General features: G+C 43.1%; 1 protein-coding gene across 4 annotated transcripts in view; it reads left to right on the forward strand.

Annotated features, from left to right (window-relative positions):
• The first annotated feature begins 1,577 nt into the window (after positions 1-1,577).
• LOC111978447 (ETS translocation variant 4) overlaps positions 1,578-25,870 on the forward strand; it is a 35,147-nt gene continuing 10,854 nt past the window's right edge. The window contains exons 1-5 of one of the 4 annotated variants that reach the window (XM_024008518.2): positions 1,578-1,794; positions 2,379-2,486; positions 3,149-3,239; positions 3,584-3,631; positions 8,867-8,920. In XM_024008518.2, the coding sequence (XP_023864286.1) occupies positions 2,430-2,486; positions 3,149-3,239; positions 3,584-3,631; positions 8,867-8,920 (250 nt within the window). In that variant the 5' untranslated portion in view covers positions 1,578-1,794; positions 2,379-2,429. Of the gene's footprint in view, positions 1,795-2,314; positions 2,487-2,725; positions 2,857-3,148; positions 3,240-3,583; positions 3,632-8,866; positions 8,921-9,184; positions 9,309-25,870 lie in introns of those variants that run through there. The other 3 variants (XM_024008519.2, XM_024008517.2, XM_070448280.1) reach the window with 3 other exon arrangements.

Below are 25,870 nucleotides of genomic sequence, written 5' to 3' on the forward strand. Positions count from 1 at the left end.
CAATAACATAAATTACTCCTTGACATATGATCAAGGAAAAGCGGATATATGGGGTGAGGGGTACGATATTGTCAGAGATCTCTTGAGTAGCCCACATGGCTCGTCTCTGGTATGGGAACTCATTAGATTCCCAGTGGGGGTAGGGGCAACCTGCCCCACCATGGAGCCACTGATGCGACCCAGGGCAAGCTGTCTCATAGACACAATAAAAATACATGGCCAGGAACTGCTTGAATTAATAAAGATTGGTAAAAACAAACCTAAATAAAGGCGAATAAAGGGCAATAAAAATAAACGTTTTACAAGCACACTACTTCAGGACATCATCATTGCCCTATTGAGCATTTTCAACAATACTGGTGGGGTTGTGAGCTATTTTGTATTAAAAACAGCAGAAAGGTATTCATACTTTTCCAGTACTGTGATGTCCGTGGGTCTTCAGGAAGCTTCAGGGGTTTATCAGTCACCGTCASACTTATCAGGACAGAGGGAGGAGGAGGGAGGAGAGGAAGGGCTGATAGACCTCCAGAAAGAAGACGAGAGGGAGAGAGGGAAGTGGACAGCGGTGTTGGGGACGAGCCTTCCACACTAGACCATCCCCACCTCCTTCAAACAGGGAGGAGACCCCTCCTCCCCCCATCTCTCTCTCTGTCTTCCCCACTTCTGCTTCCCCGTCTCTGTTCACAACAAGCACTATTGAAGTACGGGCAGAAAAACAGTCATATTTTACCCTGCAAACAAAGCCCCCTTTTATCAAAAAGCACTCTTATCTACCAGGTTCCATCTAGTACCTCCTACAGAAAGCTTTATAGCATCTATTTTAGCTCTGTGTAGAKTATTCTTAAACCTGCTGAGCCAGCTATTAGACTCAGGCAAACATACAGTACATGGCTATTAGTGTATCTTTTGGAAATGAAGTATGTGTACTTTGAGTAAAATGAAACATCTCCATTAGTTTCAGAAAGAAACAACCACTTGAAACCACAGAAAGCTTGCTTTTCAACCCAGTTTTTTCATTTTAGAGTGCATGTGATAGAATGGCACAGAATAGGATGTAATTGGTTTATCGTCATAAAACATAATAACGAGATAGTAACCTTTTCCCTCAGTTTGTTTGGTTTAAAAGCTACCTGTGACATTTCATGTAATTTATATTCAGAAGGTGTTTCAAATAGCCAACCTCTGACTCCGTCAGTGAACAAAGTAATTGCTAGTTGTACATGACATAAAACATGTTATGTAGTCATTATAAGTGAGGAGAAGAAGTGTAAGAAGGTAAACAAACTAACTTATTTGACAGAGTCTGGGCAGGTAGGGAGAAACAAGTTGGGACATTCAAGCGAGGGCAGGTTTTTATGAATGGACGTTTTTTTTCTAACTTTCCCCCTCTCTGGCTTTGTGAATGAAAAACAACTGGAAAACCTAGTGTAAAGACTCTTTGAGTCCCAAACTCTGATTGGCTACTGCTTTTCTAACTCCGCCCATGGTTGCTAGGGACCCAGACAGTCTCATAGCGGATTGGTTCAAAGAGAGAGCCTAGATTTCATTCATAAGTCAGGTCATTCATTAAGACAAAGGAAGAAATTCGAGCCCTTGAAAGAGGAAATCCACGAATCACCAAGTCATTTGACCAAGCGAGCGACAGAGAGCAAGAAAAGCAAGTCTACGTAGTCCAAATCAACACTCAAGTCTGGAAAAGAATTGACAACATTGTTTTTTGGGGCATTTCTGTCCCATGCTTATAACACACGCATTAAGCTTTTCATTTTCTTATTGTTGACTATTATAAGCAAGGTGAGGTTAAAACAGTTATTTAGTTGCCCTCTGTAGCCCATACAGTTGAGACGCGACATCTGTTTCTTTTCACATTATCCACGGTTCCATTTTCTCTCTGGGCATTGATGTAGCCTAAATAGAAAGTATAGGCCTATACTTTTTAGTAAGAAAGGACTATACTTTTTAGTAAGAAAAGCCTATACAATTTGTCTATTGTAGTTTTATACGTGCATGTCCTATAACATCACAATTTATTGGTTTGCCTGACGATTTTACAACTGCAAATTCTACATGATTATTCTATTTAGCCGACAAAAACCTATATGAGCCACATTTCAAATAACATATTATAACTATAGAAGAGCAAATGGCACATTGCATAGGCTTGTTTATTGAGTTAATTTTGTGCGGTATCTGATGACTGTCTATCCCGAACCACAGACTACAGTCTAGCTAGCGGTAAATGGCACCAGCCCGCTGGGTAATCGCTCGCCATAGCTTCCCCTCTCTGCATTTTTTTGTGAATGGAGCTCATTAGGTATGCAGCTTTCTCCCAGCTCCATTCACAACTATCGCTCCCCCTTGTCCCTCTCTCCCTGCAGGCTGCGTGGATCACATTCAACTCAGCCTAAATGATCACAAACGGTTAACGGATGGATTATAAAATGGATGGATATTTGGACCAGCAAGTGCCTTACACTTTAGCAAATGTACGTATGTATAAAGTCATGTATTTTATTATGCTGTACTCATTTTTAGGACTTGGTTACCGGGCTTTCTCTTTCGATCGCCCGTTGCATGCGATTTATTTGAAGCAACTATGTGCGCGATGAAAACTATTTTCAGTTCGGTTCTAAACTATCAAAAGGTCTGCACGATTTTTTGAACTAAATAATATAAATGACAGCTTTTATTTTACACTGTTTATTAACATATTTCTTGTCTCTAGACAGGAGATGTTGACAGTGTAACACCGAAAATGGGCTAACAATTTGAGAGGGCAAATGGAACGATAAAGCGCGTTTGAGTTGCATCACTATTGCAATTCACAGAGACAACCAGCATTGTTTTTCTGTTGTGGTATATAATTTTTTTTGTCTGAAATTATAAGAAAAAAATAAAAACACAGAAAGTTACAACTATAATGATAATAATMATAATAATTAGGCTACTGATAATAAGAAAAATAATAGCCTTGTAATATCCAAATTATAATGTAATACGTACTTATTTTAGTATTTATAGCCATATTGACGAATTAACTAAACCAATTAGTGACAGTGGGCATGTTCTATGTAGCCTGTGACATCAAAGGGTGTACTACATGTTTGATTGTATTTTCCAGTTCTGTAATATTTCTGATGCTTTGCAGAAGTCACAAGGAAATGGACCCCTAAATAGACTGTTGATGGCAGCGAAAAGGAAATACATGGACACGGAATTACCCCCTCAGGAATCTGAAGGTAAAGTTAGAACTCTGAAGGAAGCTCGTAATGGCCTAAAGTCCCTTTGCATGACACGTTTACCTCGTCAATGCTTTGCCTACCAATCCGGCAAGCAGATGTATCACTTCTATTTATGGATTGATAAATATGTCTTAACTTGTCTAAACCTGAACTAGCTGACATGACATGTGCCTAATGATCTTTGACCTTGTTGTTCTGTTGTATTCATGTGTTGTGTGTGTGTGTGTGTGTGTGTGTGTGTGTGTGTGTGTGTGTGTGTGTGTGTGTGTGTGTGTGTGTGTGTGTGGTGTGTGTGCTGTGGTGTGTGCTGTGTGTGTGTGTGTGTGTGTGTGTGTGTTTAGACCTCTTTCAGGATTTAAGCCAACTTCAGGAGACATGGCTCACTGAAGGTAATGTGTTTTTTTAAAGTATTAATTGTGTATGTTTCAGTGGCATAGGCAATGATGAAAACATATGAGTGGTATGGCAAAATACCAACATAAACGGGGAAATGTCAACAATATTTCTACATGCAAGATACTATGTTAAAATATGCATTTGATCTATTGAACATTAGTCGTATTGATACCCTGGAGGACCAGCCTTGGTCAGACAGATATGAACATGGAAATGGTCCYTAACAACGTCTATTGATATAGTTGTGTGTGTGAGTGGGTGGGTTTGATCCCAATTMCTCAGTTAATGACTTCTTGGTTGATGAGAACACTTGGATAAAATACTTAAACTATGCTTATAAATCTGTCATACCACCACTAAGCAGCAATGGCTTCAAACAATTCTTGGTCATGATAGAGCTCATTTCTCCAGAAGTATATGTATTCAATTTCTACAGATGTATTAATGTAGAGTGGGACTGAAATAATCTACAGTATGATAATTGCAATGAATTGGTATATAAGTTATGTGRACCAAATAGTCATCAGGCTACACCAGGAAAGGCCTAATATTGTGTGCTAGACACACAGTACACAGGGTGAAGTACCAAGACTTTGTTTCTTACAGTAAAACGAGGACGTTTAGGAAGTGAAGYAACCCTCGGGGAGTTAAAACATGCTGATGCAATACACATGGCCATTGGTGACAGAAAAAAATGTCCTTTGTGAACATAGACAGGACATGATTAGCTGTAAACATGCCCTATTTTGGCCATGCTGGCATGTAGTATGCTCGCGTGCCAATACGCCCAGCCAATGCAAACAAGCAGCATGTTAAGCCCCTGTCCCTTAACGCACATAGCGATGAAATGGACCCAGGCAGCAATTGTCAGCAGTGTGGAGTTTAAAAGTACAACGTGACGTACGCTCTGAAGAAGCAATTATATGTTAAGACGGGACAACAAAACCCGAGGAATGACTCACGCTTGTTTGGTAATGTTTGGTCAATCTGGGGCCCAGAAGTGGCAAGGCAATATGTAACGGGTTAGCAATCTCTAAACCAGAAATGCAGCCGACTACGAAATGTTTGCCATCTTAAACCAGCCAAATTGATACCCTGTGATTTAGAGCAGACCTGGGTCAAATATACGCTGGAACTGTGCTGGAAAGGTCAACGTAAAAAGAAAATACCCGAGGCAACACAGTATGGTTCGGGGTCGGCACGGTAGTGTGAAAAAGGTCAAATGGGCCTCCCTCTTAAGAAAAACTACTGTTTATGAAGCCCGGCAAACAATTGTCTCACTGTATCTTGGCCTAGGTGCCTATTCTCATGCAGCGTCAAACTGACAAGTTCACACCACCACGCTCCACAGACAAAGACAAAGCCAACACCAATAAAAGGGACAACAATGAGAACCACTCCGAAGTCTGATCCCTTTGATGGACATTTTATTTGAATTCAGTCAGCCATAAAGGTAACATGCATAGCAGTAGATATGGGGTGCTGTTGTACTGCATTAAGAGATTGGCTAGAAGAAGAGGGTCACTGGGCCAAAGAGAGAATTAAAAAGCCGAGCTGCCTGGGTGGAGGTTGGTGGTGTAACTATCATGTGTTTTTTAACCCTAAATAATATATTGTTTTTGAGCTCTTCTGGCAGAACTCCTCTTTCCTTTTACATGAATTACAGGCCTGTCATTGTGACTGATTGTGGTTACAAGGGATTCACCCGCGTAGCAGGAGGGAGTTTTCTGCTAGAGAGAGCGGGAGAAAGGGAGAGGGGAGACAGGAAAGTTGAGAGAGAGAGAGAGTTCAGGAGCTGGTCTCGTCTTGTCGTTTTCCTTTACGTTTATGACTGAGAGTTCTGCGATCCTCTCAGGATCTCCCATTGAGAAAAAAAAAGTAATTCAAGGTGTCTGGAAGAAAAAAAGGAAACATGCATCTGTGCTCATATAAACACKCTTTCTGTCTTGTGCTGACTTGCATCTCAAAGACTTTTGACGAGGTGTTCCTGGAAGCAAATCGGATACACACGCGCGTTCACGCTCACACACACACACACACTCTCCCTCTGTCTGCCTAAGCACAGGGGTTGTGCTCTTGTCTGCGAGCCAGTCACACTGACGCTCCGACATCCTTAATGGGGTTTTTTCTCTTCCCTTTCTGAGCTCGATCCAACGTGTTCCATTTTAGACATGTTGAAACTAGTGGAAATGATTTATTGTTTGGTCTGCTGGACTAAATATTGGCCTCTGCTCTTTCTCATAAAACAGCTTTATCCCTCTCCTTAGGGCAAAAGACTGCAAAGTTAAAAGGGGGTAATAATATTACCGTATAGCAACAAGGCACAGTATTATATAAGAAATCAATGTAATTTATCTGAACATGCTCCAAGACGCCATCATCCGGTTTCCTCCTCACAGGAAGAGGGGAAGAAATACGTGAAAGTGGATTTTGAAGTTCTTATTTTCTCTTTTCACTCCGTTTTGGTTTCCGAGCCAGGTTTTATGGTCTGGTAGCTGGTGGATGAACTGAGAGGGGACCTTTCGGATAGTTTCGGGTCTTTACTTGGCTGGGTGATGTCACAGACGCTGGCACTTACTCACTATCTCTTTGTGGGTTCTATGGACTTGCTCTGTTTTTGAGGGGAAAAAAGTGGAAGTAATTTTTCTTACTCCATAGTTTCAATTTGAGAGACTTTTTAATGTTCATTGTAAATTAAACTTCAGATTTGGTTTCCTATAATACTATACAATCTCATGTTCCTTATTCTGGTTATGTTAAACAATTTCAGAGTGGAGAGTGGATATGTGCTTCCTATGTGGTGGAATTTTYTTTTCGCTGGCCATTATGGACAGATTGTTGTCTCAATATTTAATGATAACCATCAARTTTTCCTAAGTATACCGTTGCGTAAGTGCAAGACCAAAGCAATGGAAAAAGCAGGAACCTTTCAAATTGGACTGATGCTAGTTGTAAGGGTTTCTAGCCCTGGCTGCAGGCGAGGTTTAGGGTTAGGTCATTCAGCCGCATGTAGCGAATCAGATGCCAGTGTGCTCATGCATGGCTCACTGGGTAAATTTGACCTTTTCACCCTTTTGGGTGTTGGCAGTCTACTAATCTGGCTTTCCTAACCTGTTTGTGTGGTGCAATGTCCAGTGCTTGGGAAGACAATTGATATCGGAAATGTATTTGGATCTGAACATCTTGGCAAACAGGATAGTGCAATACTACCAAGCCCCGTTGCACCTGTACCCAATGGGCTGGGTTTGCATAAAGACAATTCAGAATGTTATGGCCTAGATGGTAGGATCCGGTTCATTTCAATATAATATCAATTATAAGATTGGAAATTAAACTCACTCCAAGTTAAGATCTTGTATGAATGGATTCATATTTATTTCACCATGTCCAGTTTTTTGGATTCATTTGGATAATTTCTGCTGTTTTTGTGATTGAATTATTCAACAAAACATCACTCATTCTTACTAGATAGTGGCATTGTGACCAAGATCTAACCCTAAATAGTGCTAACCTAAACTTGTTCTCAGCTCCCCCAACTTCTCTCTCAGTTCCTCGTCCTCCTAACACCTCCAGCTTGACCTTTGAACGCACCTCAAAGCAGGTGACGAATTCCAGAACACTTCACTGGCCGCAGAGCATCTATATTGTCCAAGAACGTCCTCCAGCTTCACAAACTGGGTGTAAGACCGAAAGAAGAAGTCTGATTTCCTTCCTTGTTTAAAATATCCTGTTTAGTCTGTCTTTGCTCTGTGATGAAAAGCACACACAAACAAGTACASAAAATGCACACAATTTACATGTTACTGACGTCTTCCTGACACAATCACAATCAGGTCAATGAGGGCTGAAGATATCTTTGTGGTTCTTTGACCGGGGTTCGGACATACATGTTTGGACATGGGGGGAGGAAGGAAAGCCAGCTCCACCTCTGTATTTATCCATCTATCACCAGTCTGGTTCGATAGCTAGCCTACGTGAGTGACAGTAACCCTGTCTCCACTATAAGTGCACCTCTTAAGGTCATGAATCACCCTGTGCTGCCATCGTTAGGCCTCAAGTCAGAGCGTCGTCCATCATACCGAAAGACAGCTTCACAAGCCAGTCTGAAGTTTTCAGAAGGGACCCTGAGATGTTGCTGGTCAGCTCATGTGGTCAGGAAAAGCTCCTGACCCTAGTTGAGATCAGTCCAGAGGCAGAAGAGGAAGTGAMAAACCCCACTCCCTCATTTTGTCTGGTTACATTAGTTAATGAACTAAGTAGACCAGACCCAGCTTCTATCGCACTGGTGTCTATGGGAGAGCCACATGCTTAAGCAGATCGGAACTTACCATTTTTCCCAATGATAAATGGCCTGAGTGAACTATCTTCCTTTTCCACCTATTTTGATTAGTCCAGAATAAAACACAGTCAATAATCACAGTTACGATGTTTGACTGAGGTCAAGGCAATGACTTGAGGTTAAACCCTCCCGAGCTGCAGCTCAAAGGGTTAACTAATAAATCAGTGTTTGTGCCGTCAAGACGTTGAATGCCACATGAAACAAGGAGCTAAGCTTCATTCCCCCCTTGACTATGTGGTGTTGGCAAAATGCTGGCACGCTGGAAAGTGTGGAGGTGAAGGTCGCTTGGCTGGATCCAGGTAGTGAGTCAAGTTTCATGGCCAAGGAGAGAGTCTGGCGAGGCCCAGTAGCATGAACGCCAAGGCCCATGGACAGGGTGAGCCGAGCTTCCACACTGGCAAGGCTGCTGGACAGCATGAAGCACCAAGACTGGCTCAGTTAATAGGAAKATGCGCAGGTGTAGACCTTACCGTGAAATGCTAACTTACCAGCCCTTAACCAACAATACAGTTCAAGAAATAGAGTTAAGAAAATATTTACTAAATAAACTAAAGTAAAAAATCGAATGAAAAGTAACAATAAAATAGCAATAACGAGGCWATATACAGGGGGTACCGAGTCAATGTGCGGTGGTACAGGTTAGTCAAGGTAATTTGTACATGTAGGTAGGGGTAAAGTGGCTATGCATAGATAATAAACAGTGAGTAGCAGCAGTGTAAAAACAGGGGGGGGGTCAATGTAAATAGTCAGACAGGCTAGCGTAGTGCTCACTGTCTAGGTAAATTGCAGACCACCAAGGCTAGCTACAGTAGGTTAATTGATAGGCTTATAGCATTCTGCTCAAACCATGACATGGTGCTAACGGTTTCTCTTTCTTTTCTGATTTCAGCTCAAGTGCCTGACAGTGACGAGCAGTTTGTTCCTGATTTCCACACCGAAAACTGTAAGTAAAGATTGCATTAGTGTAAAATCTAAGAATTCTGTGTTTGCGTGTTTGTTTTGTGTGTGTGTTTGCGTGTATGTGTGTGTGTTTGTTTAGTGTGTGTGTGCGTGCGTGCGTGRGTGTGTGTGTGAGAGATAGAGAGAACTCAGATACGGGGTCAGCATTGGGTTGTGAAACTGCTCGAGGCTTGGGTGGAGCTACTGTATTTGTCGAAGTCACATTAATCTTTGCCTGGGAAAAAGCATTTCTGAGACACAAACTTAATACATGACCTACTCATCATGGGTGAATGTGGATGCTACCATTGTCCTCCTCTATCCATTTGCATGGTTTTGAAAAYCTGAATGGATCAGCCCAGGAAACCAGTAAAAGATCATTCAGAGTCCAGGTACAAAGACTCCCTTTTGTGTATGTCTGAGGTGTAAGAGGGGAAAGCAAATTCCTATACTACACAACTGCGCGGCTGCTATTTGAATGGGTTTCCCTTTTTGTTGTGTTTTTAAACAATGGTGATTCAGAGTAGGGGAGTGTGCGCTTTGCAAACAGCGTCCTCTGTGCCTTTTTCATTCAAACTCATTCATAGACTTATGGGTGAGTTCATACAATATGACGAATGGGAAAATAATATATTTAACAGCAAATTTGACGCAAACTTAACATAGCAATTTTGATGGGTTAAGTCTTAACTTGAACATGTTTTGAATATAATTTAAACATGAGAATAAATCTGAAGTTTTATTGTGTGTATTTTAAACTTAGCAATTGAGTTCCCCCTGGCCCCGTTCAAAACCCAACCGCTATTGTGGGTAAACACTGTGCCATTTATCCACAGTGACAACTGTCCCAGTAACACATGCCCAGTGAAACATATTGTTCCTGTCTGTGGGACAACAATGGTAACGAGGAAGCGGCGATGAACCCTAGAGCATGCAAGGGTCATGTCTACTTAACCCCGGGCCAGCACAACCAATCGGCGGTCAACCTGCTGCCCATGGTAGACCTTGGTATGCTCCGTAGGGTCAGTGGGGCTTCACTTTGACAGGCAGCTCACTTATACACAGTAGTCTGAGCCGAGACGGGCTCAGGTTGACAGACAGCGCTCCTGCTAGCACCTGCTGTTCACACTCAATGACCAGAAGACTCTCTATTCAACATGATTTGATGGGAAGCTCCAWGTTGACAGGCTGCCATAGACATAAAGATATTCTTCTACATGTTTGTGGTTGCGACTTGAAGTGAGTCTATTGAAGCCCCCAGCGGGTTTGATGAAGGCCTCTATTCCCATACCCGATTTTGCATTATTCTATCAAACTCATCGRTCTTCAGCCTTGTAATATAGTTCTAAACAGGTGACAGGTGTTAGGGAATCTCAGAGTACAGAGCGTAAAGCCGGCAAACAAAGTCCTAATCCCTTATGCCAAAAAATAATTGAAGCCGTATTGAAAAGGCGCCACAGCAAATCAAACATAGTTGTTTTCTGAGTCAGGTTGTTACCTGTATGGGTGTGGAAAACAGAGGGAGATAGAGGGAAAGAGAGAGAACGAGAGAGAGAGAGGGATGAGGGAAAACAGAGCGCCAGACTTTGGGACACTCTGGAATGCTAGATTAAGGAGATGGGGGGGGGGACAAGAAGTGATTGTGCAATACCTGCACATCTGGTAAATCTATGTAATCTCTTTCCCTTTTCTCTCAATAARAGCTAACAAGCATGCTCTGTCTCCAGAGTTCCACTGAGGGAAGGTTATGTAAACACGTCGTTTACCTCCTTACCAGTGGTGGAAAAAGTACTCAGTTGTCATACTTGAGTAAAAATAAAGATACCTTAATAGAAAATGACTCATGTAAAAGTCTTGTCTCATCGCTACAACTCCCGTACGGGCTRGGAAGAGAGGAAGGTTGAGAGCCATGCGTCCTCCGAAACACAACCCAACCAAGCCCCACTGCTTCTTAACACAGCGCGCATCCAACCCGGAAGCCAGCCGCACCAATGTGTCGGAGGAAACACCGTAAACCTAGCGACCTGGTCAGCGTGCACTGCACCCCGCCCGCGATGAGACAAGGATATCCCTACCGGCCAAACCCTCAAGGATATCCCTAACCCAAACAAACTTAAATTATTCCGGAGCTAGCCAGCTGAGGAGTTCCATCAGCCATTCCTGGGCTACAGTCACCTATCCGGACCCGGGTTTTTTTTGCTGCAGATGCGGAGCCCCACCGGGCCTTCTCGACTGACTGCCGACGTTATCTGCCCGAGGGAGTTATKCAACTGGCACCTCCGTCGCGACGTTACCTGAACGCTCATCTGGGGCCCGCTAATCGTTAGCTGTCTTATCGGCTGCTATCTGAATAAGTATATCGGACAATTTTTCTTGGGTCACTATATCTATTTTGCCAATTGGATTGATCCCCGTCCTAGCCACATGGAACCCCACTAATCTACCGACGAGAACGCACGAGGTGTCTAAAAATAGACCTCCATCCTATGCTATCTTGCTACCGATAGCCATCTACCCGGCCAGCTGTCTGGATCGCCGTGACCCCAACCAACCTCTACTCACTGGACCCTTATTGATCACTCGATTAAGCATGCCTCTCCTTAATGTAAATATGCCTTGTCCATTGCTGTTCTGGTTAGTGTTTATTGGCTTTATTCACTGTAGAGCCTCTAGCCCTGCTCCTAACATATCCAACCTTTCAGTTCCACCACCCACATATGCGATGACATCACCTGGTTTCAATGATGTTCTCGAGACAATATCTCTCTCATCATCACTCAATACCTAGGTTTACATTTATAGTCATTTAGCAGACCTCTTATCCAAGAGGACTTACAAGTTGGGTGCATTCACCTATGATGTCCAGTGGAACAACCACTTTACAATAGTGCATCTAACTCTAAGGGGGGGGTTAGAAGGATTACTTATCCTATCCTAGTATTCCTTAAAGAGGTGGGGTTTCAGGTGTCTCGGAAGGTGTGATTGATTCCGCTGACCTGGCGTCGTGGGGAGTTTGTTCCACCATGTGCCAGAGCAGCGAACAGTTTTGACTGGGCTGAGCGGGAGCTGTACTTCCTCAGAGGTAGGGAGGCGAGCAGGCCAGAGGTGGATGAACGCAGTGCCCTTGTTTGGGTGTAGGGCCTGATCAGAGCCTGAAGGTACGGAGGTGCCGTTCCCTCACAGCTCCGTAGGCAAGCACCATGGTCTTGTAGCGAATGCGAGCTTCAACTGGAAGCCAGTGGAGAGAGCGGAGGAGCGGGGTGACGTGAGAGAATTGGGAAGGTTGAACACCAGACGGGCTGCGGCGTTCTGGATGAGTTGTAGGGGTTAATCGCACAGGCAGGGAGCCCAGCCAACAGCGAGTTGCAGTAATCCAGACGGGAGATGACAAGTGCCTGGATTAGGACCTGCGCCGCTTCCTGTGTGAGGCAGGGTCGTACTCTGCGATGTTGTAGAGCATGAACCTACAGGAACGGTCACCGCCTTGATGTTGGTTGAGAACGACAGGGTGTTGTCCAGGATCACGCCAAGGTTCTTAGCGCTACCTCCACTGTATTCACATCCTACCATACCTTGTCTGTACATTATTCTCTTGAAGCATTTTATCGCCCCAGAAACTCCTTTTACTCTCTGTTCTAGACGTTCTAGACGACCAATTCTCATAGCTTTTAGCCGTACCCTTATCCTACTCTTCCTCTGTTCCTCTGGTGATGTAGAGGTGAATCCAGCCCTGCAGTACCTAGCTCCACTCCTATTCCCCAGGCGCTCTCTTTTGATGACTTCTGTAACCGTAATAGCCTTGGTTTCATGATGTTAACATTAGAAGCCTCCTCCTAAGTTTGTTTTGTTCACTGCTTTAGCACACTCTGCAACCCGGATGTTTTAGCCGTGTCTGAATCCTGGCTTAGGAAACACCAAATTTGACATTTTCATCCCTAACTACAAGATTTTCAGACAAGATAGAACGGCCAAAGGGGCGGTGTTGCAATCTACTGCAAAGATTGTGGCAAGTTCTGTTTTACTATCCAGGTCTGTCCCAAACAATTTGAACTTCTACTTTAAAAATTCACCTCTCAAAAACAGTCTCTCACCGTTGCCGCTGCTATAGACCACCCTCTGCCCCAGCTGTGCTCTGGACACCATATGAAACTGATTGCCCCCATCTATCTCAGAGCTCGTGCTGCTAGGCGACCTAAATTGGAACATGCTAAACACCCCAGCCATCCTACAATCTAAACTTGATGCCCCAATCTCACAACATTATCATGAACCTACCAGGTACACCCCAATTCCGTAAAAAGGGTACTCATAGATATCATCCTAACCAACTTGCCCTCCAAATACACCTCTGCTGTTTTCAACCAAGTCTCAGCGATCACTGCCTCATTGCCTGCATCCGATGGGTCAGCGGTCAAACGACCTCCACTCATCACTGTCAAACGCTCCCTGAAACACTTCACGAGCAGGCCTTTCTAATCGACCTGGCCGAGGTATCCTGGAAGGATATTGATCTCATCCGTCAGTAGAGGATGCCTGGTATTTTTTTAAATGCCTTCCTCACCATCTTGATAAGCGTGCCCATTCAAGAAATTTAGAACCAGGAACAGATATAGCCTTGGTTCTCTCCTGACCTGACTGCCTTAACCAACAGAAACATCCTATGGCGTTCTGCATTAGCATCGAACAGCCCCGTGATATGCAACTTTTCGGGAAGCTAGAAACCAATATACACAGGCAGTTAGAAAAGCCAGGCTAGCTTTTTCAAGCAGAAATTTGCTTCCTGCAACACAAATTCAAAAAAGTTCTGGACACTGTAAAGTCCATGGAGAATAAGAACACCTCCTCCCAGCTTCCAACTGCACTGAAGATAGGAAACACTGTCACCACGACATATCCACTTAATTGAGAATTTCAATAAGCATTTTCTCCGGCTGGCCATGCTTTCCACCTGGCTACCCTACCCGGTCAACAGCACTGCCTCCCTCTGCTCACTCGCCCAAGCCTCCCTTTCTCTTTCTCCCAAATACAGTCAGCTGATGTTCTGAAAGAGATGCAAATTCGGACCCTTGCAAATCAGCCGGGCTAGATATCTGGACCCTTTCTTCTAAAACTATCTGCTGAATTGTTGCACCCCTTTATCTAGCCTTTCAACCTCTCTTTCGTGTCGTCTGAGTATCCCAAAGATTGGAAAGCAGCTCGCGTTATCCCCTCTTCAAAGGGGGGACACTCTTGACCCAAACAGCTACAGACTTATATCTATCCTACCTGCCTTTCTAAGTTCTTCGAAAGCCAAGTCAACAAACAGATTACCGACCATTTCGAATCCACCATACCTTCTCCGCTATGCAATCTGGTTTCAGAGCTGGTCATGGGTGCACCTCAGCCAGCGCAAGGTCATAAACGATATCTTAACCGCCATCGATAGGAAACAACTGTGCAGCCGTATTCATTGACCTGCCAAGGCTTTGACTCTGTCAATCACCACATCCTCATCGGCAGACTCGACAGCCTTGGTTTCTAATGATTGCCTCGCCTGGTTCACCAACTACTTCTCTGATCGAGTTCAGTGTGTCAAATCGGAGGGTCTGTTGTCCGGGCCTCTGGCAGTCTCTATGGGGTGCCACAGGGTTCAATTCTTGGACCGACTCTCTTCTCTGTATACATCAATGATGTCGCTCTTGCTGCTGTGATTCTCTGATCCACCTCTACGCAGACGACACTATCGTATACTTCTGGCCCTTCTTTTGACATTGTGTTAAAACCTCTCTGGATCGCGGACGCTTGCGTCCCAACAGCCTGTTAAAATGTAGAGCGCCAGATTTAAAAAAAACTCTATAAAATCAAACTTTATTAAATTACACATATAAGATACCAAATTAAAGCTACATCGTTGTGAATCCAGCCAACATGTCAGATTTCAAAAAGGCTTTTCGGCGAAAGCATAAGATGCTATTATCTGAATGATAGTGCAATGGCACACTCTCGTTTTGACTATTTCAACCATGCGCGCTACTCAAAACGCAGAAATAAAATATAAAACATGCATTACCTTTGACGAGATTCTTTTGTTGGCACTCCAATATGTCCCATAAACATCACAAATGGTCCTTTAGTTCGATTAATTCCGTCCATATATATCCAAATTGTCCATTTATTTGGCGCCGTTGTAGCAGGAAAAACAGCGTTCAATTTGCGCAAAATCACGACAAATATCTAAAAAATTACCTCTAAACTTTGCCAAAACATTTCAAAGTATTTTGTAATACAACTTAAGTTATTTGTAACGTTAATAATCGATCAAATTGAAGACTGGTCAATCTGTTTTCAATACAGGATATCAACAAACTCACGGTACTTTTCAAGTCTTGCTCAACTCTCAAACATAAACACACGACGTCACTCCACTTCCGGGTCAATATCTTTCTCTGTAACTAAGGAAAAACCTTAACCTTTTTCCATACAATGGCGACATCCAGTGGAAGCAGTAGGAACTACGTGATAGTGATTCGAATTCTGGTTTGCCCATAACAAACCATTGAACATACAGGAACTTAAAAAAAAAAAGTTAGTCCTCAGGTTTTGACTGCTATATAAGTTCTGTTATACTTACAGATATGATTCAAACAGTTTTAGAACTTCAGAGTGTTTTCTATCCAAATCTACTATAATATGCATATCTTATATTCTGGGGATGAGTAGCACGAAGTTGAAATTGCGCACGCTATTTTCCCTAAGTGAAAATCCTGCACCCTATTTTACATTTACATTTAAGTCATTTAGCGACGAACTCTCTATCCAGAGCGACTTACAAATTCGCTCTGGAGTTTTTAAAACAACCCTCCAGGCGAGCTTCAATGCCATACAATCTCTCTTCCGTGGCCTCCAATTGCTCTAAATACAAGTAAAACTAAATGCATGCTCTTCAACCGATCGCTGCCTGCACGCCCGCCCTGTCCAACATCACTACTCTGGACGGCTCTGACTTAGAATATGTGGACATACTACAAATACCTAGGTGTCTGGTTAGACTGTAAACTCTCCTTCCAGACTCACATCAAACATCTCCAATCCAAAGTTAAATCTAGAATTGCTTCCTATTCCCAACAAAGCATCCTTCACTCATGCTGCCAAACATACCCTTGTAAAACTGACCATCCTACCAATCCTCGACTTCGGTGATGTCATTTACAAATAGCCTCCAAAACCCTACTCAATAAATTGGATGCAGTCTATCACAGTGCCATCCGTTTTGTCACCAAAGCCCCATACACTACCCACCACTGCGACCTGTACACTCTCGTTGGCTGGCCCTCGCTTCATACTCGTCCAAACCCACTGGCTCCAGGTCTACTACAAGACCCTGCTAGGTAGTCCCCCTTATCTCAGCTCCTGGTCACCATAGCAGCACCTACCTGTAGCACGCGCTCCATTCAGGTATATCTCTCTGGTCACCCCCAAACCAATTCTTCCTTGGCCGCCTCTCCTTCCAGTTCTCTGCTGCCAATGACTGGACGAACTACAAAAATCTCTGAACTGGAAACACTTATCTCCCTCACTAGCTTTAAGCACCAGCTGTCAGAGCAGCTCATAGATTACTGCACCTGTACATAGCCCATCTATAATTTAGCCCAAACAACTACTCTACTACTGTATTCATTTATTTATTTTGCTCCTTTGCACCCCATTATTTCTATCTCTACTTTGCACTTTCTTCCACTGCAAACCAACCATTCCAGTGTTTTTTTTTACTTCTGTATTTGTCATTTAGCTTCGCCACCATGGCCTTTTTTTATATTTTTATTTATTTATATATATATTTTGTTTGCCTTCACCTCCCTTATCTCACCTCACTTGCTCACATTGTATATAGACTTATTTTTCACTGTATTATTGACTGTATGTTTGTTTTACTCCATGTGTAACCATGTGTTGTTGTATGTGTCGAACTGCTTTGCTTTATCTTGGCCAGGTCGCAATTGTAAATGAGACCGTGTTCTCAATTTGCCTACCTGGTTAAATAAAGGTGAGAAAAAAAKCAGAAAAAAAKKCCCAAACAACGCTAGGCCAATTGTGCGTCGCCCCATGGGCCTCCCGGTCGCGGCCGGCTGCGARAGAGCCTGGGCTCGAACCCAGAGTCTCTGGGCGATGTAGTGCCTTAGACCACTGCGCCACCCCTGGGGGACCCCTTAGTTTCACCTTTTAATATTTTTAGAATTGTCTGAGACCAAATATGCCATTGATAAATGTGTTGTTACTGAAATAAAAATCGTGTGGAAAGTAGTTCTTTATGTTCTGTTAGACGGAGAGCAGCCCAAGAGATGTGTCCCATTCATATATTTTCTCCTGCAAGTAAGCGGAAGCGTCTCCCCCTCTCCCTTAGTCCTCATTCATAAAAAAGTGCTACAGTACTGTTACCCCGTTTTGTGACCCCCCTCTCTTTGAGTGAATTATCTGACCCCTCCCTCTTCCTGTCTCTGTACAAACTAAGCTGAATTATAACTCTGGACACCCCTCTCTCTCCTTTTCACCCTTCTACCATTTTGCTTTCTCTACGTTGAGCGTTCCAAGATGTGAGCTAATCCAACTATTTCAGAGCTGTGTGGGCCGATTGTTTAGTTTTGGACCTTGTAGTAATTATATAGGAAGTTGTGGCTGTAGATGCGGTTCCAGTCCTTTAGAGAGAAAATGGGAGACYGAGAGAGAGAACGAGAGACAAAYAGAGAGAGAGAGAGAGAGAGTGCAGTTGAGTGCAAATGCTCACGGCAGTTCGTCTCTTCGGTAGGAAGCGTTCTGCCTCGTCATGAATTTATGACCTTCCCTCTTGTTTGTGTTGTTGTGTTCCCCTGCTCACTGGTTCGCTCAGAGCTGGCCCAATCAGTCCCCATTTGGAGCAGAGGGACCATGAATTGGCGAGCTCCTACCTCTCTTTGCTCTCTCTCCAGTTGAACAAAAATAAATATGCAGGCCAGTGTTCTCGACTTTCCAAAATACAGCTGCTATGCAACAAGTCTAATGAAACATCCAGGTGACTGACAGATATGCAGGGGTACCGTTCGCCCCCAGGGAGGACGATTCTTCTTCAATGTGTGTGTGTGCGCGAGTTTGTGCGTACATGTGAATACACGACTGAATGGGTCATTTCTCTCCAGAAACACGTGCATCCTGGCCACCTACAGCCACACACTATGCACATGCGCACACAAAACACACACACACACACACACACTTCAGCACCACAGTTTTATGAATGGGCTGGTTGTGAGAGACTGGCTGAGGCAGCACATTGGGTTAAAGGGAGGGAATCTCCATTCATGAATTGGACGGCTGTTATTCTACTACCACCACAAAAAGAGAAGGTGAACACGTCAAATGCCTTCTGTCTCACCATTTGGTTTCTGCTAATGTTATCTTTCAGTTATACATTCATGACAAAGGAGTTCGATTTATTTTCCAAAAGTAAACGGTTGTTTTCCCTCTTATAAGGCACCCAATGTTATAATACTATAATACTTTTCTAAATGTTGTGCGTAGTATGTCASAGGAGAAGTGCATTTGCATGTTCAGGGAGAGGAAAGGGGGATTTGAGGAACGGCTGGTCTTTAACGTTCTCCACAGCTGGAACCTTTTCTCTTTCTAAGACGAGAGCAGGGGAAAACCAAGGGCAACAGATGCAGGCAGGCCTAAAAATAACAGACCGGGTTCCACGTTTAGCAATAATACACAGGAGCACGAGAAACCAGGAGATCACATCAACAAACCAAGCATGCCATCACTAAATAGCGTCGGAGTTAATTACCCTTGGTGACGCTATTGTTTTGCCCAAGACGGACAGCGAGGGATATCCCTAGATTCTGTCTCCGTGACATAGCTGGGTCCTGTTCAGTAGGGAGAAAACGTTTTGCTCCGGTGTGTCTTACTAAACATGGCGGTGGTTTGCTCAGTTTTCCAACCGCCACATGTAACTTTAAGAGGGGATCATTGATGGTTGAGGCTGAGGTCTTGCRATTGCCATAGTGACTTGCTGACACAGGACAGGCCGTGTGTGGAGTGAGCCTTGTAGGGCTGTATTGATCCTAGCGAGGGATGGGGAGGGATAGATAGATAGATAAAGATAAAGTGTAGATAAATCAGGAAAGTGGGAGGGGGGGTCACGCAGCATGCTTGCCTGTGCCTCGGGGCATCATGTTGAGATCCCAATCGCTAAACAGAGAGAGAGGAAGAAATAGAGAGATTGAAGGGAATGATAGAGTGAGAGGATCTGTGGATGTGGCATGTGCTCTGATATTTACAGGGAGGAGTTTGACCAGGCTTTCTACTGGGCTTGATGGGAACTTAGTGCAGCATGTGTTATCTATCTCCTTCAGTCAAGATAAGCCTGGTCCGCCCCTATATCTCCTCCCCTCCCTCTCTCACTTCTCCACTTGATGGATATTAGCCGGGTCAGTGGGAGCTCTTTATATCATTTCAGTAACAGCGGGGGGGGGGGGGGGGGTTTGATTGACACATTAAACATTAAGAGGGGACAGCTATATTGGGGCTGAGGGATCGAGAGTGAAGGGTCAATATTTTGCCACATTACTTACACCCCCGGCTTTCTGCGATGGAACGACCCACTCGCTGCCCGTGTCCTGGGATGGGGATGTATTGTATTGTGCCTACTAAACGGCAATGGGGAAGAAAGATTTATAGACGGTCACAGGCCACTTAAAAAATATCACCGCAATGCACTGGGYATGAAATGGACAATAGATAAAGTGTGATTAATAAAAAAATATATATATATATATACATACAAGTCATGTTTTTTTTGTCAGTACAAAGGCTATGGCCAACTTTGATTCAACTTTGATTATAGTGCTGCTACGTGCACTTTGATGCTGTTATTCACCATGCTATAACACATTAGTCAAGAATAATTTGTAAGTCGCTCTGGATAAGAGCGTCTGCTAAATTACTTAAATGTAATATACTATTCCCATAATCCATAACACGTGACATGCCTGTGTTAGTGCTAAGTGCTGCCTTCGCTAAGTCCTGTGTCCACTCCTCCTTGTCTTGTCCAATGGGATGGCCATAACACAGTCACGTGATGTTCACACACCCACACACTTTTTTATTTACAGCAACATCTCCATCTTCACTGTCAAATTGTGAAGTCATTTACCGCATAGAGCACACACATGATAGGAAAATGAAAAGGGAATTCCTTACAGTCCAAAAAAGTCGACCTGACATCAAATGTTCGAGAAGTGAGAAGTGAAACTTGGATGACAGCAACGTGTGACACTCCGTTCTCCGGTCACACTCCATTCTCTGTGTCCGCCACATCCTTGTTTCCAAGACAACATCAAGCTACACCTAATAATAATAATGCATGAAACACTTCTGTTTATCTTAAAGCATCACATAGTTGATCCGTTGTGCTATGTCGCTTTACCGTCCAACCACTTTCTGTTGATACTACAGTGCTCTCTATCAATCTTGTCAGGCTTGTTTGGCAGGTATCTGACAACAATGCTTTAAATATTCAAAGAAGCCAAGTCGCAAAGGCATTAGCCGATCAGAAAGGGTGACCGGTAAATCAGATAGGTACACTAATGGTTAAATGGACCAAGCGATGATGTTTGTAATAGACATTGAGACCACTCTGGGGCCCAGCGTTGGCTTTTAGAGATCTCCAGTTGTCAGTTCGCCCCTCGCTCTCTCTCTCTCTGCTCTTTCTGATTGTGCATTGACCTGAGAAGCACACATGTTCTGCACATGTTTCAGTTCGACAGTGGAATTGCTGCTGGATTGTCTTTCCAGTCTCAATGAGGTGGAACAGATTGAATCGCCGTCGGTGACTCACCATCCCACCGGATTTTCCACTGACCACACTTTTACATGCAGAACTTTCAATGTGTGGGCCAACATACTTGGAATGAACATTTCAGCGTTTCAATATCACCTAAATGTTTACAGTAAGTGAAATTGAAGGCCTTTCTTCTCTACTTGATAGGGTTGAAAGTTACAGCAGTGGCAACAAGCCCAGTTGAAAATAAGAGCTATGAATCACCACAACAGAAAAGGTGGCACAGTGCTGTGTAGATGAAGCGGCATGTGTTAATATACTGTATTTGATCTCCACTATCATAACATATAAAAAAAAAACGATTGTTTATCCCTCATGTACCCTACTTTCTACAGTTGAGCCAGGCCACAGAGACAGAGAYAGGATTGCCATTTGGCATGTCCCAGAAATCAATACGTTCCTTTGAAATCTTTAGAGGCACATAATTGGGCATCCCTGTTGTTTTTATTGAACTGTCTGTCATTGTTGGGATCATTTTGCCAGTGAGGAACCATCTCTCGCTCTCTCTGACTCCCAAGAAACCCTCCATGGGCTCTACTAAAGCTGTTCCAGGGTGTACAGTACATATGTAGTTTATATAACTCGTGTACTAATACAGGAAACTGTATATCATCTAACATTCAAGGAACAATCATGTGACAGTTGCCCATATTTGAAATGGACTATAGCTACAGTGGATGTTCCCTTCAATACATCTCCTTTCGTTCTCATGGTTTGCCTATGGCAGATAGCCTAGTGGTTAGAGCGCTGGAGCCAGGAACTGAAAGGTTGCTGGTTCAAATACCTGAGCTGACAAGGTGAATAATCTGTTGATGTGCTTTGAGRAAGGCATTTAACCCTCATTTGCTCCACTGGTCCTGTACTACTATGGCTGYCCCTATAAAACCACACGTTTCACTGCACCTATCTGGTGTACATGACAATAAAACATCCTTGTAATACTATTCACCCTATTTGACATTGCAACTGAGATACAGTTAACCAGAATGATAAGTCACTGGGAAGCTCCTTGACTGGCTGGTGGGTACAGAAGCTTATCCCACTGCTGGCTTGCCTCTGAAGCTAAGCAGGGTTGGTCCCTGGATGGGAGACCAGATGCTGCTAGAAGTGGTGTTGGAGGGCCAGTAGCAGACACAAAAATACAGTATATATATACCAAGGTGCCATCTTTCGGATAGGATGTTAAACGGGGTGTCCTAACTCTCTGTGGTTGCTAATGGCACTTATCCTAAGAGTAGGGCTGTTAACCCCATTGTCCTGGCTAAATTCTCAATCTGGCCCTCATTCCATCACCCCCAGCTTCCAATTGGCTCACTCATCCCCCTCCTCTCCCCTGTAACTATTCTCCAGGTTGTTGCTATAAATGAGAATGTGTTCTCAGTCAACTTACCTGTTAAAATAAGGGTAAAAATAAGAAGCTGTCACGTCCTGCAGACTTCCAGAGACTGACTTCCCATCCCGGAGATAAACACCCTAATGTAAAGCTCTCCAGATCCTCTCTCGCTGAGTTCAGGTTTGATTACTCTAGAGAAGAACCTTTAATGGAAGGAAACGCTCTGTATAAAATAAACTGAGGAGATTACAGAGGGGGTTTCCTACCTGGCATTCAACCCTTTCTTCTACTTGTTTGATCATTGCCATTKGCTACCAAACTATAACTGGAATCCTGTACAAACCTAAGATCACAAGAGGATAGTAAGAAGAGGTACATACCCTATTTAGGGGTTCACAGCAAAGCTGGATCGATTTTGCTCCATCTTGGAAATTTTTMAAAACCTCAATTTCTTAACTTAGTTTCAGAGAAGATAAGGGATTGGTTAAGAGATGTCTGAGTTATTGCTCAATCGGGAAATCAGATTTGAAGTGTCCATTTAAATCCTTTGTAAATCCACTTCACAAAGGCCTGTCAACTTGACACTTTTTAGCGTCATCGAAGACATTACCATGATGAACCATGTTAAGTTTGGCATTGATATCTTAAAAAATAAGTAAACTATTCTGCCCGACCAAGCAAAAAGGCAGTACCTGCTCATAGCGTGGAACTGAGAAAAATGGCTTTTATTTACCTTGGTTTCACAGTAACTTCTAACATGACCTCCATTTTCTCCAAAACACAATACAATAGAGGCAGGATACTTGTCTACATGATTAAGCATGTATTTAATGTAGCACAAATGAGCAGTTACTGCCTTTTTGCTTGGTAGGGCAGTATTAACAATTCACTTTTTGGTTTTTGTAACGATTACGCTTAAAATAATCCTAAGAAATCTTCTTCACATTGACTAAAAGATTCACATTTGGAATGTAGGCCCATAGTACAAGGGATTGGTCAAAAGATGGCTGCGTTATTAACAAATCAAAAATCAGATTTTATGTGTCAATTTAAACCACTCTAACTCCACTCCACAGTGGCCTATCAACGTGAAACTTGTCATTGATATCATAGACATCCCTAAAATGAACTGCACTGAATTTGGTGTTGATATAAAAAATGTAAAAAGTCAAACTGTTGACAACTCATTCTTTGCACATGTAACGCTAATGCTCACAATAATTTTCTCCTTATGAACGTCAGATTCACTCCAGACGTTGTATTTAGACTCATGATTTCACATAAAGGAAGATTGTTCCTACATGACAGAGTACTTGCTTTGCTATCCAAATGATCTTGTATTCTTTCTGTCATCCTGAACACCGTTTATTGCTGCTCGCAGCTTTATTTTGTAGTCTTCCTTGACGCTTCATGTTTTTAACTTTGTCTCTTGACGTCACAACACTCTGAATCCTCAATTCCTCTTTGCGTTACACAAAGTAGCATGAGATATTTCTTTAGCACTTAAGCTGCAGAAGAATGTCCCATTTCAGACAAGCTTCTGGTGATCCTCAGTCCTCAGGAGTTCCCACTAGTACCTTAATCCAGCCGAGGACACTTTGTGTGGACGAGGATAGGGGTGGGGAGGGTGTTGTGGGGGTCTCAGGTCCTGAGATTTGTTTGTGGTGGGTTTTGACTGAATAGCGTCCCTCCATGATGATCCCTCCACTTCCTAAAGCACTCAACCAAGACCATCACCTTTCACCCTACATCCTCCCCCAAAGATTCACAATTTACATATATAAAGTCCCCCTGCTCCTCCCTCCAACCCCATCCATAACCTGGATCATCCTGTGATCAGAAAGGGAGTGACTGGCAAGACACCAGGGAAAGCAAGATAAAWAAAATAAAWWAAAAAAACGAATCAGGAAGAGGAGCAAACACAAGATGAAAACATTCAACTTTCATAACAAGAAGAAGACTTTCCACATGCCCTGTATCCGTCKATTTTGTGGGGGGAATAAGAAAAGCATTTCAGCCATAAACGTCTCTAAAATTAACAACCCCTATTTTGTAGAGATCATAATTTTACACAAGGTTAGGATGTGTTCACATTTCCAATCCCCAACACCCATTCCAAATACAAAGAGTCTCTCTCTCTCTCTCTGTCCAAAAATATCTAAACACTTCTCTCTACCATTATACATTATGTTTAAGTTCACAACACCCCCTCCCCATATTAGAAAAAAACTCCTTGAAATATGAGGATCTTGGTGGAGAAAAGTGTAACTACTAACAAAGATGTAGAGAGGGAAACCAGAACCAAGTGAGCTGGGGTCAAATGTCCCCTAAATAAAACTAATAGTGAAGAGCCATGCTCTCCAAACTCTGTTTATGTGACTGCCACTACTTTATAAACTTCGGAGTCTAATTTTCTGTCATTTTGAACTTGGATTTACCTTGATAATGTCACTTTTTTCAAGGATTTGTGAAGCCATTATTTTTTWAATCCTTTTTAAATTGTACATTTTAAGAATCCCTTTTCCGGTTGAAATAAATCATAATTCAAATCAAATTGTATTAGTCACATGCACCGAATARAACAGGTGTAAACCTTACAGTGAAACMCTTACTTACAAGCCCCTAAAAAAATATGGATGAGAATAAGAATTAAAAGTAACAAGTAATTAAAGAGCAGCAGTAAAATAACAATAGCGAAACTATATACAGGTGGGTACCGGTACAGAGTCAATGTGCGGGGGCACCGGTTAGTTGAGGTAGTATGTACATGTAGGTAGAGTTATTACAGTGACTATGCATAGATGATAACAACAGAGAGTAGCAGCGGTGTAAAAGAGGGGAGGGGGGGGGTGCAATGCAAATAGTCTGGGTAACCATTTGATTAGAAGTTTTCTGATTTCATAGTTTACTCTGATCAAATACAACTGAAACAAGTCAGATGCTCAAAATGTTGGGACATTTCTATTAGGATCAAGGGATATCCAATGTGTCACAACCTCCTTTGATCTTGAGAAATCAGTTGATTCACTAGGGCTTCGTTAACAGGGAAGTCCGCCAACCCCTAATTGGGGAAGCATGCCAGACAACAGCACCAATCATACACACTCACAGCCGTCCTACGCTCATATACAAGAGTAATTCATATTGTAGATCCTGACACACGAATCTCCACCCACTTACTGTTGAACAGTGCTGTGCTTCATTCTCAAACAGCGGCCAATGCTCTTGACTCGATGCCGTTCACAGAGCAGAACGCAGTGTTCGAAATTAAACAAAAGCAGGGCCACGGCAAAAGGCTGTATGTCTGCCAAACGTATTATCTGCTCCACTTAGGCTGCATTGTGACTTGTGTACACTCTACACACCATGGACTGTGTGTAGTGAGAGGGTCACTGTGTGAGACAAACACATTCCACACTCTCATAGCCATATTGGAAACAAATTCGGTCATGTGCCACCCTGGGAATGATGAGAAAGGAAGAGGGATTTGGGGGGCTGTAATCCTATTGTGTCTGTGTGGGAAATCTGGGTAAATACTTTTCTAATCCTTTTTGATCGCACTCTAAAGCCAACACTTCCTCACCTGCCCGGGTGTGTCATGGGAAAGAAGAGACTGAAACAAAAGGGGTTTTCCCCCATTTTCAAACGTTCCACAAGCTGTCGGTCTGCCTGTCTGCGTATGTCTGTCTGTCTGTCTGTCACTTTCTCTCTCTCTCTTTCTCAGTCTCTTTCATTCTGTCTTTATTTCCCACTGATTGTCTGTCGTTTTT

This window comes from Salvelinus sp. IW2-2015, linkage group LG18 (assembly GCF_002910315.2).
Source record: "Salvelinus sp. IW2-2015 linkage group LG18, ASM291031v2, whole genome shotgun sequence".
NCBI lineage: Eukaryota > Metazoa > Chordata > Actinopteri > Salmoniformes > Salmonidae > Salvelinus > Salvelinus sp. IW2-2015.